Source organism: Dendrobates tinctorius, unplaced genomic scaffold (assembly GCF_039654945.1).
Source record: "Dendrobates tinctorius isolate UK_male_01 unplaced genomic scaffold, ASM3965494v1 ptg000007l, whole genome shotgun sequence".
Taxonomy (NCBI): Eukaryota; Metazoa; Chordata; class Amphibia; order Anura; family Dendrobatidae; genus Dendrobates; species Dendrobates tinctorius.
In genome coordinates this window covers 49,378,496-49,392,113 of record NW_027361675.1, presented here as the reverse complement: position 1 = coordinate 49,392,113, position 13,618 = coordinate 49,378,496, and the positions used below count along the sequence as shown (strand labels likewise).

General features: G+C 45.5%; 1 protein-coding gene across 8 annotated transcripts in view; it reads left to right on the top strand.

Annotated features, from left to right (window-relative positions):
* Nucleotides 1–13,618, top strand: part of RPH3AL (rabphilin 3A like (without C2 domains)) — a 592,574-nt gene that overhangs the window by 560,980 nt on the left and 17,976 nt on the right. For all 8 annotated transcript variants that reach the window (XM_073574447.1, XM_073574464.1, XM_073574429.1 and 5 more), the window contains 2 exons: nt 9,174–9,284; nt 10,794–10,982. In XM_073574447.1, the coding sequence (XP_073430548.1) occupies nt 9,174–9,284; nt 10,794–10,982 (300 nt within the window). The remainder of the gene's footprint in view (nt 1–9,173; nt 9,285–10,793; nt 10,983–13,618) is intronic.

Here is a 13,618-nt window from a genome sequence, read left to right as displayed (position 1 = left end):
GGGGAAGGGAAGCAGCTCTACATGCATGGCATTCTTAGGCACAATCAATTTATTTATGGTGTAGGTGTCTGTATCTGGGGGAGGGCCGTTGCATAAAGGGAAGTGGCCCATGGATGCCATTGTTTAAGTCTCACCGTTCTCTTCTCTAGATTGGGGGTCAAGTTGGTTTCGTATAGCCAGTGTAGGTTGATCCTCTCAATTAGTTCTGTTTTTGTAGGGGGGCACACCGACCTCCACTTGTATGTCACACAGTACCTGCCGGCTATGAGAATGTGAGAAATGATGTTTTTTAAAAGATCCGGGATCCCATCTAGGCCAATGTGTAGCACCGCTAAGGTTGGGTTTGGGGAAAGACGGAGACTAGTAACCTCATGGATTAGATTGAACACCTCCTGCCAGAAGTTAGATAACTTAGGGCAAAACCACCACATATGACACAAGGTGCCCCTGTGGTTGCAGCCCCTCCAGCACAAAGGTGACATATGTGGGGAAAAAGAAGCCAGTTTAGTAGGGGAGTTGTACCACCGCAGATGAACCTTTTTTAATTGCTCTATGTGATTGAGACATGAAGAGAATTTATGGATCCATTTTGAGGCCGCGAACCATTCTTGCGACGGAAGCTGAGAGGCTAGATCTTTTTCCCATTTGAGCATATACGGCAATTGTTTGTCCGGTTCCGGGGAGTTTAGCAGGTTATGGATGTATGAAAGGCCTTTAATTTTGCTATTTTGAAAGAATTTTTTAATTGCGGCGTGGTCGGCTGTTGTGGGAACCGGTAGGTGAGGAGCGGACTGAAGGAAGTGACGTATTTGAAAAAACTGGAATAAACTGTGTCGGGGGAGGTTAAATTTAACACACATTTCTGAGTACGGGAGTAGGGCGCCTTCTCTATAGAGATCTGCTAGGGTAATTGGACCTCCACGTGTCCAGGCGGCAAGATTCAAATTCGGAATGAAGGCTTCCAGCGATCTAAGGGGAAGGCTGGGACCTAGAGCCTGTGACACTGGCTTGCTCCATAAGGACCAAGCTTTCTTTAGAGCTGCTGTGGTGGGTAGAAGATCGCCGGGGGGCGAAGGGGTTAGGAGCAGGGAGTCTATGAATTGTTTAGGGGAGTGGGCCTGTGCCCAGGTGTACTCAATCTGTAACCATCTCAAGTCTGAATCATTCTTCCACCAATCTCGAGCCGGTTCCAGGATAGCAGCTCTGTGATATGTTAGAATATTAGGAATACCCTTTCCTCCACCACTGAACGGGGCATGCATACATCTCAGGGCTATTCTAGGTTTTTTCCCAGCCCATATAAATTTACTCATTAGCGAATGAATTTTGGTGAGATACCGTTGCGGAATTGTTAGGGGCAGGCACCGAAGTAAGTAGATAATTTTTGGGAGACAGATCATTTTAAAAGTCTGCATTCTCGCCACCCAAGAGAGCGGGAGAAGAGAAAGGCGAGTAAGTTCTTTATCCAGTGAGGTGTGCAGGGTCAGCAGATTTTTCCGGATCACGGAGTGTAGCGGGGCCAGTATAATACCCAGGTAGGGGATTCCCTCATCTTCCCATTTGAAAGGGTAAAGATGAGAAAGAGTGGCTCTGGTAGAGGCTGGCAAGAAGAGCGGAAAAATTAAGGACTTGGTAATATTAAGCTTGTAATACGAGACTTGAGCGAAGGAGGACAGGATTTCCATTACGTGTTGTAGGGACACCTCTACATTAGTGCAAGATAAAATCACATCATCTGCATATAGACTGATCACATGATTTATACTCCCCACTCGAATCCCCGAGATCCGAGGGCATTCACGGATAGTCTGCGCCAGAGGCTCTATAGCAAGGGCATAGATGATAGGGGAGAGCGGACACCCCTGGCGTGTCCCATTGGTTAATTCAAAACTCCGAGATATAAATCCGGATGCCAGAACTTTGGCGTTAGGGTTAGAGTACAGCGCCATTATGGCATTAAGTATGGGGCCTTTGAAACCAAACTTGGCCAGAACAGATTTCAGATATCCCCAGTGCACCCTGTCGAACGCCTTCTCTGCGTCCAGGGACAGGAATACACTGGGGATTTTCCTCCCCTCAGCCACCGCAATCAGATCCAGCATACGTCTCGTCCCATCTTTCGCCTGCCTCCCCGCCACAAACCCCACTTGATCCGGGGAAATCAGTGATGGAAGAACTTTATGTATTCTAGCTGAGATTATTTTGGCATACAATTTTAAGTCGCAGTTTAGGAGGGATATTGGCCTGAAGTTTCCTGGTGAAATAGGGGTTTTTCCAGGTTTTGGCAGGGTAGCCATAATGGCCTCTAGATTATTTGGTGAAATATCTGCTGTGGCTCGCCAAGAGGAGAAAAGTCTCAGGAGGAAAGGAGACAGGGTTTCAGTGAATTGCCTATAATAGGAGTTAGTGAGGCCGTCTGGGCCTGGAGCTGAATTTCTTTTGGCTGTGGTCACCGCCTGGCGAACCTCCTCCAGAGAAAAAGGGGAATTTAGTTGCTCCAGCTGTACTGCAGATAACCGAGGAAGATTAATATTGTTTAAGAAGGAATTAATTGCCGTTTGGGTAGGCTTTGGGGCAGTGGGGTCATTTTTAAGGTTGTAGAGAGACTGGTAAAAGTCAGCGAATGCGTTGGCTATTTCCGTTGGGTTGCGTATTGTGGCATTAGAACCCGTCACGAGGTATTCAATTTTATTTTGCATTTCTCGTTTTTTAACCCTCCTGGCTAGTAAGGCACCCGCCCTGTCACCCATCATATAGTACCGCTGTTTGAGGGACCTTAAGTTTTTCTCATAGTCTGCCATCAACACTTGGCGGAGCTGTGTTCTTAGTTTCCTGAGTTTGTCAGATGTCGACAAGTTTGGGGCAGATTTATTGTGGGCTTCCAAAAGTACTATGTGGGACAGTAGAGCTTTGAAAGTTGCCTGACGCCTCCTCTTCTCCCTAGTGGCAATTTTGATGAATGACCCCCTAATATAGGCCTTGTGTGCAGACCATAGCGTTTCCTCTGTCACCTCCTTGTTGTCATTAAAGTTAAAAAACTCTGCGAGGTCGGCCTGCAACTCCTCAGAGATTTGTCTACAGGCTAGGAGGGAGTCATTCATACGCCACCGGGTAAAAAGAGGCGGGCGGTTTTGCTCCTGAACTGTCAGGTATATGGGGGCGTGGTCCGACCAAGCTATAAGTCCAATTTTTGAATCTGAGCAATCCATAATAAGTGAGCTATCAACCAGAAAGTAGTCCAATCTGCTGTAAGAGGTGAACCGAGGCGAGAAGAATGTGTAGTCCCTCTCATTTGCATGTTGGCATCTCCATATATCATGGAGATGCCTTTCTGAAATTATTGTGCTCATCTCCTTCCTCCCCACAGCAGTATTGGAGCAATCCAGAGTGCTGGACATTACCATATTAAAATCCCCGCAGATTATTTGCTTACCCTCTTTAACGGATGAAAGCTTGGAAAGAAACCTCCGCAAAAAGCTGATCTGACCAGAGTTGGGGGCGTAAACGGTTGCGATAGTATACTTAGATCCATTTATGGAGCAATTAATAATGGCGTATCTACCGTCAGGGTCTAAATGTTGTGAATGTAGTGTGAACGCAACAGTATTTTTTACACAAATGAATACTCCAGCCTTTTTTTTTTCCCACAAGCCAGCAGTAGGAAAGGAAATTTAGCATTATTTAACCTGTGCGAGTCCCCTTGGAGGAGATGAGACTCCTGACCACATATTACATCACATTTGGATTTAACCACTTCCTGCCAAAACATGGATCTCTTGGCTGGTGAGTTCAGACCCCTAACATTTATAGACATACAGTTCAGTACCATTGTACATGAAAAAAAAAAAGTCTCTTGCCTAGAGCTGCAGGGGGAAAAGGAAGGTTAGGCAGGAAAGAGATAACACTAACAATATTGACATCACTAACATTACTGATGTAGGGAGCATCAGTCCACAAAGAAAAAAGCCCAAAAAAGGGGCCTGCGGTATGGTGGAAATTTACCGCCATGGGGGTTCAGGGTCCCGGTTGCACAGAACCAGCGGACCTTAAAAGTAGCAACTAAGTCTCAGCCGCGACTCAAACATATCACATAACTCACGCGACGGACCAATCTTCATTCACTTTATCCTGTTGGGATGATCCTGTAGCTCTTGGGGATCTGGCCGGGAGGTTTGCCAAGTTCCATGAGGATAGGAGCTTTGCCAACTGCTGTGGGGAATGGCAGGCATGGGTATTTCCTGCTCGGAAAAGCAGGATCTTTACAGGGAAACCCCATCTATAGGATATAGCTTCATCCCTGAGAATTTTGGTATAAGGAGCAAATGCCCTCCTTTTTGCCAGGGTTCCTGCAGACAGATCTGGAAAAATGGACAGGTGCCGGAATTGCTCAGACAGAGGGGGTCTCTTTCTCAGGGCTTGCAGCAGGGCTTCTTTGGTCTTGTAAAAGTGCAGGCGAGCTAAAGTGTCTCGAGGGACATCAGCACTGAGGGATTTAGGCTTAGGGACTCTGTGTATTCTGTCCACCAGGAAATCAGTTGCAGTCAGGTCTGGGAGCAGCTCCTGCAGCAAGGAGCCTAGAAAACTCTGCAGCCCCTTGTCTGGTATGGCCTCTGGAATTCCTCTGATTCTTATATTATTTCGGCGGGACCTGTCCTCCAAATCCAAGACCTTGGTATGGAGCTTTTGCACTTGGTCCTCCAGTGCTGCATAGGCATCAATGAGGCTATTGTGTGACTTTGTCAGCTCCCCCATTTTAGATTCAATATGTGCTGTGCGGCTGCCTATGGCAGTGATATCTCCCCTCAGCTCAGCCACCATATCTTTCCAATCCTGCTGCAGTGATGAGTGGAGGGCACTGAGCAGTTTCTGCATTGTACCTTTGGTAAGCGGTATATCTGCAGCGTCTGTGTCCAAGTCTGGGCCCGCTGTGGATCCCCTCCTGGATGAGCGTGAGGAAGCTGCGGAGGAGGATGCCGCCGCCATTTTCCCTCGCCCCGTGCTGGAGAAGAAGTCTGTAACTTTCGCCGGGGACGGCTTCTTCTGGGATTTTCCCCTTGGCATGCCACGATCCTGGATACCTCCGCAGCACCTCCCCCCCCGTGTGCAGAGAGACTGGTGCCGCTGGCGAGCCGCAGTGAGCCGGTTAGGAGTCGAAGTGGCTGGAGCTCAGCAGCTAAGTGACCGGTGCCATTAGCAAGCAGGCCACGCCCCCTTTATCTGTCTTTTTGATCACACGTTATTGCACTGTTTGTTCGGCGGTATGATGATAAAGCTTTATTTTTTGGTTTGTTTTTTAATTTTATTTTTTAAGGGGTTCACTAAGGGGGTTAACTAATGGGACAGTTTTATAGGGCGGGTCGTCATGGACGCGACGATACCAAATATGTGTACTTTTATAGTGTTTTAATTTTTATTTCCAAAAAATGAATTTATTAGGGAATATTTGTCTTTTTTTTTTAAATTTTATTTAGCGATTTTTTTTTTTTTTATAAATTATTTTTTTTATAAATTATTTTTACACTTTTTTTTTAACTCTATTACAATGTCCCAGGGGGGACATAACTGTCATGTGACAGATCGCTGATCTGTCACATCACAGATCGCTGTGACAGATCAGCGAACTGTCACAGGCAGTGCTGCTTCCTCGTGCGTGCGCTTTGCAGGCACTGAGGAAGCCGGCTCCCTGCAGGTCCCCGAAGGTCCCCGCCGCCATTTTGGATTTGGGGACCTGCAGGGAAGGAGACCCCTGCAGCAGCGCTGCACATTGCGCTACTGTGTGGGTCTCAGGGAAGCACGGAGGGAGCCCCCTCACTCCTGATGCTTCCCTAAACCCCCGGTACGCAGTGTGCCAGGGGTTAACGTGTTGGGGGCGGTCTGTGACTGCCCCTGACACATAGTGCCGGGTGTCAGCTGTGATAATCAGCTGACGCCCGGCCGCGATCAGTGGCGCTCACTACGTGGGCGCCGCCAATCGCTATGATGTACTATCCCATCCCTGGGACTTAAGTCCCAGGGCACATGGATGTGATAGTACGTCATATGGCAGAAAGGGGTTAATTACGTCCAGCATCCACATGTCCCTGTTCCCATGCCCATGTCTTCCACCGATTCTATGGTGTCAGACTGGGCGGTGGAGGCACGTGACATTTAGGACAGCACTCAGGATGCCATCTGGGCCTCCAAGGAGAAAATGAGTGTCTCCGCCGATGCACACTGGCGCCCCGCTCCGACATTCTCCCCTGGTGACTTAGTATCGCTCTCCGCCCATAACATCAGGCTGCGGGTCGAGTCCACTAAGTTCACATCTCGCTACATTGGTCCTTTCAAGGTCCTCGAACAGGTTAACTCTGTGGTCTACCGGCTGGCCCTTCCCTCACGCCTGGGTATCACTGATACCTTCCACGTTTCCCTACTGAAGACCGTTCACATGTCCTGGTTTTCCGAGTCATCTGCCGGGACATCAAGCATGTCCTTGGACGAGTTTGACGTGAATGCCATTGTGGTCAGCAGGGTGGTACGTGGAAAAAAGTATTATCTGGTGGATTGGAGGGGTCATGGCCCAGAGGATCGGATTTGGGAGCCGGTGGAGAACATTCGCGCTCCACTATTCACTGCGGCCTTTGAGCGTAGCAAGGCTCAGGGGGAAGGGGGCCCTGGGGGGGTAATGTTAGGTGTCGGGTTCCTGCCTCTGCACAGGAGGGAATGCGAGCCTTGCCTTCTGCGGTCTCCCATTCCTCTCCAGCTGGAGAGCAGGCTGCTCAGCAGAGATGTCGGCCCCAGCGCCTTGCCCAGGCTAATGCTAGGCATCTAGTTACACCTTCTGGCTCTACTTTTGTATCATGGGTGAGACAGCAGAAAACAGACGCTCCTGGGACTAAGTCCTGCTTTTCCCCTACTGATCGTGCCCGTGGGACAACTTCTCATTGGAGGTCGGAGGTCACGTGCTCAGGTCCTGTTGCTGCTCCAATTGGGCCACCAGGAAGGTTCCGGAAGGTTACAGCTATAAAAGGTTCACATGGCCGCCCGGCCATGTGCTTATATAGAGACTGATTGCTGAAATGGTGTGTTTGATGATGGATGTCTGAGACTGGTGAATGACTTACTATATTTCCCCTCCCTTTGATACGCATGTTGGTAGGGTTTAGGTTCTTTGAGTCAGCACAGTACTGGCGCCACAGTGCTCTAAGCTCCATAGACATATTTGCGCCTGAGGGCGCCATTCAACACACGGCACGTCAGTACCGCATTACCACAGCGTCCATCAGAGTGGCCCCGTGCGCAATTAGTGTGCTTTCCAGCTCTAGGCTGAGGCTGGTTAGTGGCATCTGCCAGTGCGGCACTGTACATACTCTGTGCGGTAAGCAACTGTCTGCTGCACCCTGTGACAGTTAACAGGGTACAGCGTACCTTAAGGATATACCCCTGGCACCGCAGTAGCGGTTCCATGCATGAGTGGGTCTAGAGGGGCGCTGACCTCATGTCTTGGGGCAGCATCCTGTGACGTCACACTAACACTCTCCTAGCAGTAGTCTGTGAGGCTGTACAGGTTATGGTTCTTACACCATTCAGGGCACTCTCTGTGAAGTAACAGAGTTTGCCTCAGTACACACTGGGTGACTTTAACCTGCGTGAGTTCTGCTATCCTTTGCCATACACTGTCCATTATTGCCTAGCAGCAGTTAACACCTCTGCATGGTGGACCCCGGACTGTGAACGCACCTAGTCTCTATGTTTATTTAATTAGGTGCGTTCCGACAGTCCATAACACATCCCCCTCCAAATCTCCACATACACAATAAATCCCTCCATCCCCACTCCAAATCTCCCCCCCAAAAATCTCCACACACACTTTAAATCTCCACCCCCATGCACCTAATCTTCTGTGTCTTCAGCTCCACTGGAGCACTTACCACCCATCTGCATCTCTGCAGCGCCGGTAAGTAACATCACAATGTGATCACATGACATGATCACACGGCTGGTGTCGCTCTGACCTGGCCGGCGGTAATAGTTCCAATTTTACTCGTGTCTGTAAGATGAAAGTACAATTGATCATTGGGAGCGGCGCACTGCATCTTCTTTGTGCCGGCTGTCAGTTTGACAACTGGCACAGAAATCTGCAGATTCCCAGTTCAGAGAGCAGTAGAATGTAGCCACCAGGGGAGACACTGTGGACCGCCGCATTAGGTGGCCTGACTGTGGCCCCCAGCCGGCTGGGCCCAGGGCACGGGCCTTGGCTGTACCCCCGAGATACACTTCTGCCTGGACGGTCCCCTAAGCACTCCGAGCCACGTCACAACTGCGACCCCTGTGACCTCCGTAGTTATCCTCCTGGGTGTAGGGGTTTCACTCACTTGGGTGCGACGGGAGGAAAACAGGAGTCTCATTCCTTTAAAAGTTCATGTGTGTTTATTCCTTCATAACCCCCCAGAAGCAAAAACAGAAAACAAACAGCCTTTAGATTAGGCAAAGAAAATATAAATGTCCATAGCAGGGCTCTGCTCCTCCAGGCCTGTCGGCGCACAGGCTTGGGTAGTGTCCAGTACTCTGGCTCGGTCTGGAGCCAAACACAGGAGGTCTTCTCCCTCCCAACACATAGACTATCTGACAAACAACAGCCTCCATTAAATAGGCTGAAACCACACCCAGAGGTGAGGCATGTGGGTAGCCCATCTCTCATAGCTACCCGCAACCCGGTTCCAGGTGCAACAAACAAACCTCTTAGTGCTTTCATGCACTAGAAAAAATTCTCCGGGTTACATCACAGAGGCAAGCCATCTCTGTGATATATACATCTCATTGACTATGCAACCATTAGCAGTAATACAGAGGGAATATAGCACTTAAGAAGGGGTGGTCCGTGTAGTGTGCAGCCCCTTTAAAGGGTATTTTTCCTGCACAATAAATGATGAATCACTAGAATATTGAGGAATCTCCATGAAAGAGCCTAGGTATCAGTTGCTAAAGAAAGGTCATTTAAAAATAGTAACCAATATTGTGAACACAGAGTTTTTTTACTGTCAATCTCCTCAATCACTATAGTGAGAATTTGGCTGCTCAGGGGAAAACATAAGAACATTTACTGAATGATTTTTCTGATAATTGTTTATTGCAGAACAGTTAGACTTGTGAGTAGTATAACTGGAACCATGAAATGCTGTTTTGTTTTTCAGTGGCTACAAGTGACAGTGAAAGTGACTCTGATTTAAGTTCTTCAAGTTTGGATGAGAAAACTTCACTTGATTCCAAAAATGAGAAGTACAGAAAAAATAGAATTGATTCTGGTAAGTTATAATTGCAAGTTACAAACCTATATCTAGATGTTCCAGTAGCTCTTGCTGTATGGGGACTTATAGTGATATTGTTATTATAGTGGTGTGTAGTGCCACACCTGACCATTGGTGTCAGTAATACCACACAAAACCTGAATGGGACAGGTGTGATGTAATTTTGGGGGAAAAAGGAATCCTGTTTTTCTATTTCTGGATAATCCCTTGAAAACTTTTGATTAGGGACATCCATATATACTGTGTCTATAATAAGGATTAAAATCTACTTTTTGTGTGTATATAGAGTGGTCAGCATAAATGAGTACATATTGTGAAGATCTGAAGTTGTGCGATGTAATAATCAAGTAGGCGGGTAAATTATGCAGTTGGTTTTATTTCTTCTGTCTACGGTCATGCAGAAATCCAGGCAGATGGCCAAAATACAATGCCCTTAGTCCACAAGATCCCAACTCGGGATCAGTAGTTCCACTGCCTCCGGACCAGGTGATACCCCATGTCTACCAACTTTTTGATGGCTCACAGCTTTTGGTATCACCCACCATAATAGACTGCAATCACAGCCTATGTTCCTCCAGACAATGGATATCATGACCATAGCATGTGTATCCTACTTCAGCCAGAAACAACATTCAGTGAGTACGGAAAGTATTCAGACCCCTTTAAATTTTTCACTCTGTTTCATTGCAGCCATTTGGTAAATTCAAAAAAGTTCATTTTTTTCATTAATTTACACTCTGCACCACATCTTGACTGAAAAAAAACAGAAATGTAGACAGTTTTGCAAATTTATTAAAAAAGATAAACTGATATATCACATAGTCATTAGTATTCAGACCCTTTGCTCAGACTCTCATATTAAGTCAAATGCTTTTCATTTCCGTGTAATCCTCTTTGTGATGGTTCTACTCCGTCATTGTAGTCCAGCTGTGTTTATTTAAACTGATAGGACTTGATTTTACAACATGACAATGATAAAAAATAAACATCTAAGGCCACTGTTGCATTTTTTTAAGAACAGGGTGAAATTATTTCAGTGGCCAAGTATGTCTCCTGGTCTGAGCCCATTCGAACATGTATGAGGATTTCTGAAGAGACAAGTTGAGCATCAATCTCCATCCAGTATCTAAAGATGTCATTCTTGAAGAATGGAGAAAAATGTTGTAATATGTTGCCATCTTGTTTATTCCATGCCTAGAGGACTTGGTGCTGTTCATAAAAATCATGGGGGCCATACAAAACACTAGATATAGTAGTTTTTCATGTGGGGTGGGTGCATTGATTTTCGCTTAAACTAATTTGAGTAAAACTGAAGATTTTGTAATGAAAGTTATTTTATAGTCTTGTTTTGAGTTGAAAAAATGTAAGAAACTCAACCTTTTCAAAATTTTGGAAATTGTTTTAGGTTCAGACAGGTATTGATTACAATCTTATTTTTCAAAGGGGTGTACTCATTTATAATGAGAACTGTATGTACAAACATTTATCTGTCTTTTCTCTTGTTAGTTTCAAGTACAGAGCCCACTCTACCTACAATTGATAATCAAAAGAAACATTTTGGTGGAATGCTCTCCAGTGGTTTATCAGGTAGTCTGACTAGTCTTGCCAGTGATCGAGGTGCTGTAAGTGCTACAGAGAGTTGTCCTGGAGAATTCATTGAAGGCTATGATAGCGATATCAGCAGGCGTGGACCAGGTGAGGTTCTCTAAATTCATATTTGTTATAAAGCAATAAGCAATACCCTTGTTACTTTTAATAATAGCTTTCTTCTCTTCTAAATGTTCTAATTAATAATGTGAGAATGATGACATTTGGTAACCGTGCTAATCCCGAGCAGCTGAACCATACTTGGTATGTGGCTGGCAAATATCTAGACCTAAATGACTATAGATTACAACAAAATGACAAGGTATAAAAGTGCTAAAAATTATACATATTCCTAATCAAGATGAGGAAATCGGGGTGACAATTGCTACTCTAAATACAGTCATCTTAATGAATAAAGTATCTTAACTGAAGTGTTTACACAGTTTGGGTTTGTAATGACTCCTTTTTCAGGAAAATTAGACTATGTGCGCACATTGTGGATTTGCTTGCGGAAATTTCTGTGTGGTTTATGCCTCTCTTGGCATTTTGGCAGAAAACACAATTGAAATTCTGCATGGTTTTGATGTGGTTTTGATGTGGATTTTCATGCGGATTTGTATGCGTTTTTGTAAGCTAAATAAAGATATATTTAAAAAAAAATTGTGATGTCACTGGTTCAACCTCTTCTTTTTCATTTCCCATTGATAACCATAATATCATTACACACCATGTTCAAATATAATGTTTACACACAAAAAACAAATATAAGTGAAAAAATAAATATAGTATATATACAGTGTGTGTGTGTATGTGTATGTGTGTATATATATATATATATATATATATATAAATAATATAATGTGTGTAATACCAAGCCCTAGGTTTAGTAATGAACAGGTGTCAACCACCAAATACCCTCATCAATAAAATGGTACAAAAAGAGTTACTAAGTAGACACACACACGAAATTTGCATGGAATGCAGTATCTGTTTATTTTTCAAAATATTTTTTTTTAAAAATTGCGTGGGCTTCTTTTGTAATTTTCATAACCAGCAGAGGGAAAGCCCAGGGCTGAGGACTGAGGTTAATATTCTGGGAATGAGCCAATAGCCATAAAGGTTCCCAGGCTATTAATATCAGCTCACAGATATTTGCTTAGCCTTTAATGGCTAGTTTGCTGGGGAGCCCCAGAAAAAAAATTTACATGGGGTCCCGCCTGTAAATTCAAACTAGCAAAGGCTAGGCAGACAGCTGCAGGCTGATATTAAGAGCCTGGGAAGGGGCCATAGATATTGGCACCCCATCAGGCTAAAAACATCAGCTCTCAGCAACCCCAGAAATGGCTCATCTTATCGATGCACCAATTCTGGCACATAGTCACGCTCTTCCCACTTACCCTGTAGCAGTTACAAGTGGGGGTTCATATTTGTGGGTTTTATGTCACCTTTGTATTGTCAGGTGACATCAAACCCACGGCTTAGTTATAGAGAGGCGTCTATAAGACACCTATCCATTACTAATCCTATAGTTATATTGTAAATAAACACACAGCCTGAATAAAGTCATTTATTTGAAAGAATCACACAGACTCCTTTATTGAATCTAAATTTACCATACTTACTGAATGCCTAATCCCCGACGCCCACTTCTGCAACAAAAATAAAATAATAAACCAACATATAATACGCCTTGTCTACCATAGTCCATTTACCGAGTGTTCCACGACGATCTCACGTGTAGAATAGTCACATGGAGAGATGTGACCGCTGTACTCAGCCTCCGGCGATACACTGACAGGAGGTAATCCCTCATTGTATCATTGCACTGCTGTGAGAGTTCACTGGAGTTCATCAGCTCCGGTGCTTTCATTGCACTTTTGCTGTGTGAGAACTTTCTCATGCAGCGATGCCTTGAATGAGAGCACCAGAACTGATCAGCTGATTTACTCCGGTGAACTCTCACGGCAGTGCAGTGATACCCTGACAGGAGGTTATCCCTCCCATAATCACCGGAGGCTGGTTAGAGTGGTCACATCTCCCGATATGACTGATATACATGTGAGATCGCCGTGGGACAATCTGGATTACCTGGACTACAGTGGACAGGGAGTATATGTTGGTTTATTATTTTACATTATTTCTAGTAGATGAGGGCATCAGGGATTTGGTGTGAGGTGAGTATTAAATGGTTTTTATTTTTACGTGAATATGTATGTAATTTTACTTTTTTTTTTTTTTTTTTACTGTGAGCACAGGTGGCAGATGATACTACTCTCCCATCAGCGGCACCTGCTGTTACTGTTATCAGTGACAGCAGACATAGCCCAATAGGAGCAGTAGTGTCATCAGCCCATGCCTGCTTTTTTTTACTGCAGGTCACTGCTGCGGGTCACAGTCAGATGCGGAATCACACTGACATCTGCCAGCATGATCCCACAGCGCTGTTACCAACAGTAGCGGTGGTAGCGTTACCACAGGTGACAGTCACAGCTGCGGGGTCATGCTGACATGTGACAGCATAATCCCGCAGCGCTATGACCAACAGTACAGGCAGTAGTGTTATTGCACATAGCCGCAGACAACTGCATACACACGCAGACACCCGCACACAGCCACACACACACGCAGACACCCGCACACACAGGCACCCACAGACAGACACGCACATATTCTCTGCTAACACATATTCTCCGCGCACACACACACATATTCTCCGCCCACACACTCTTCCTCCTTGTGACATA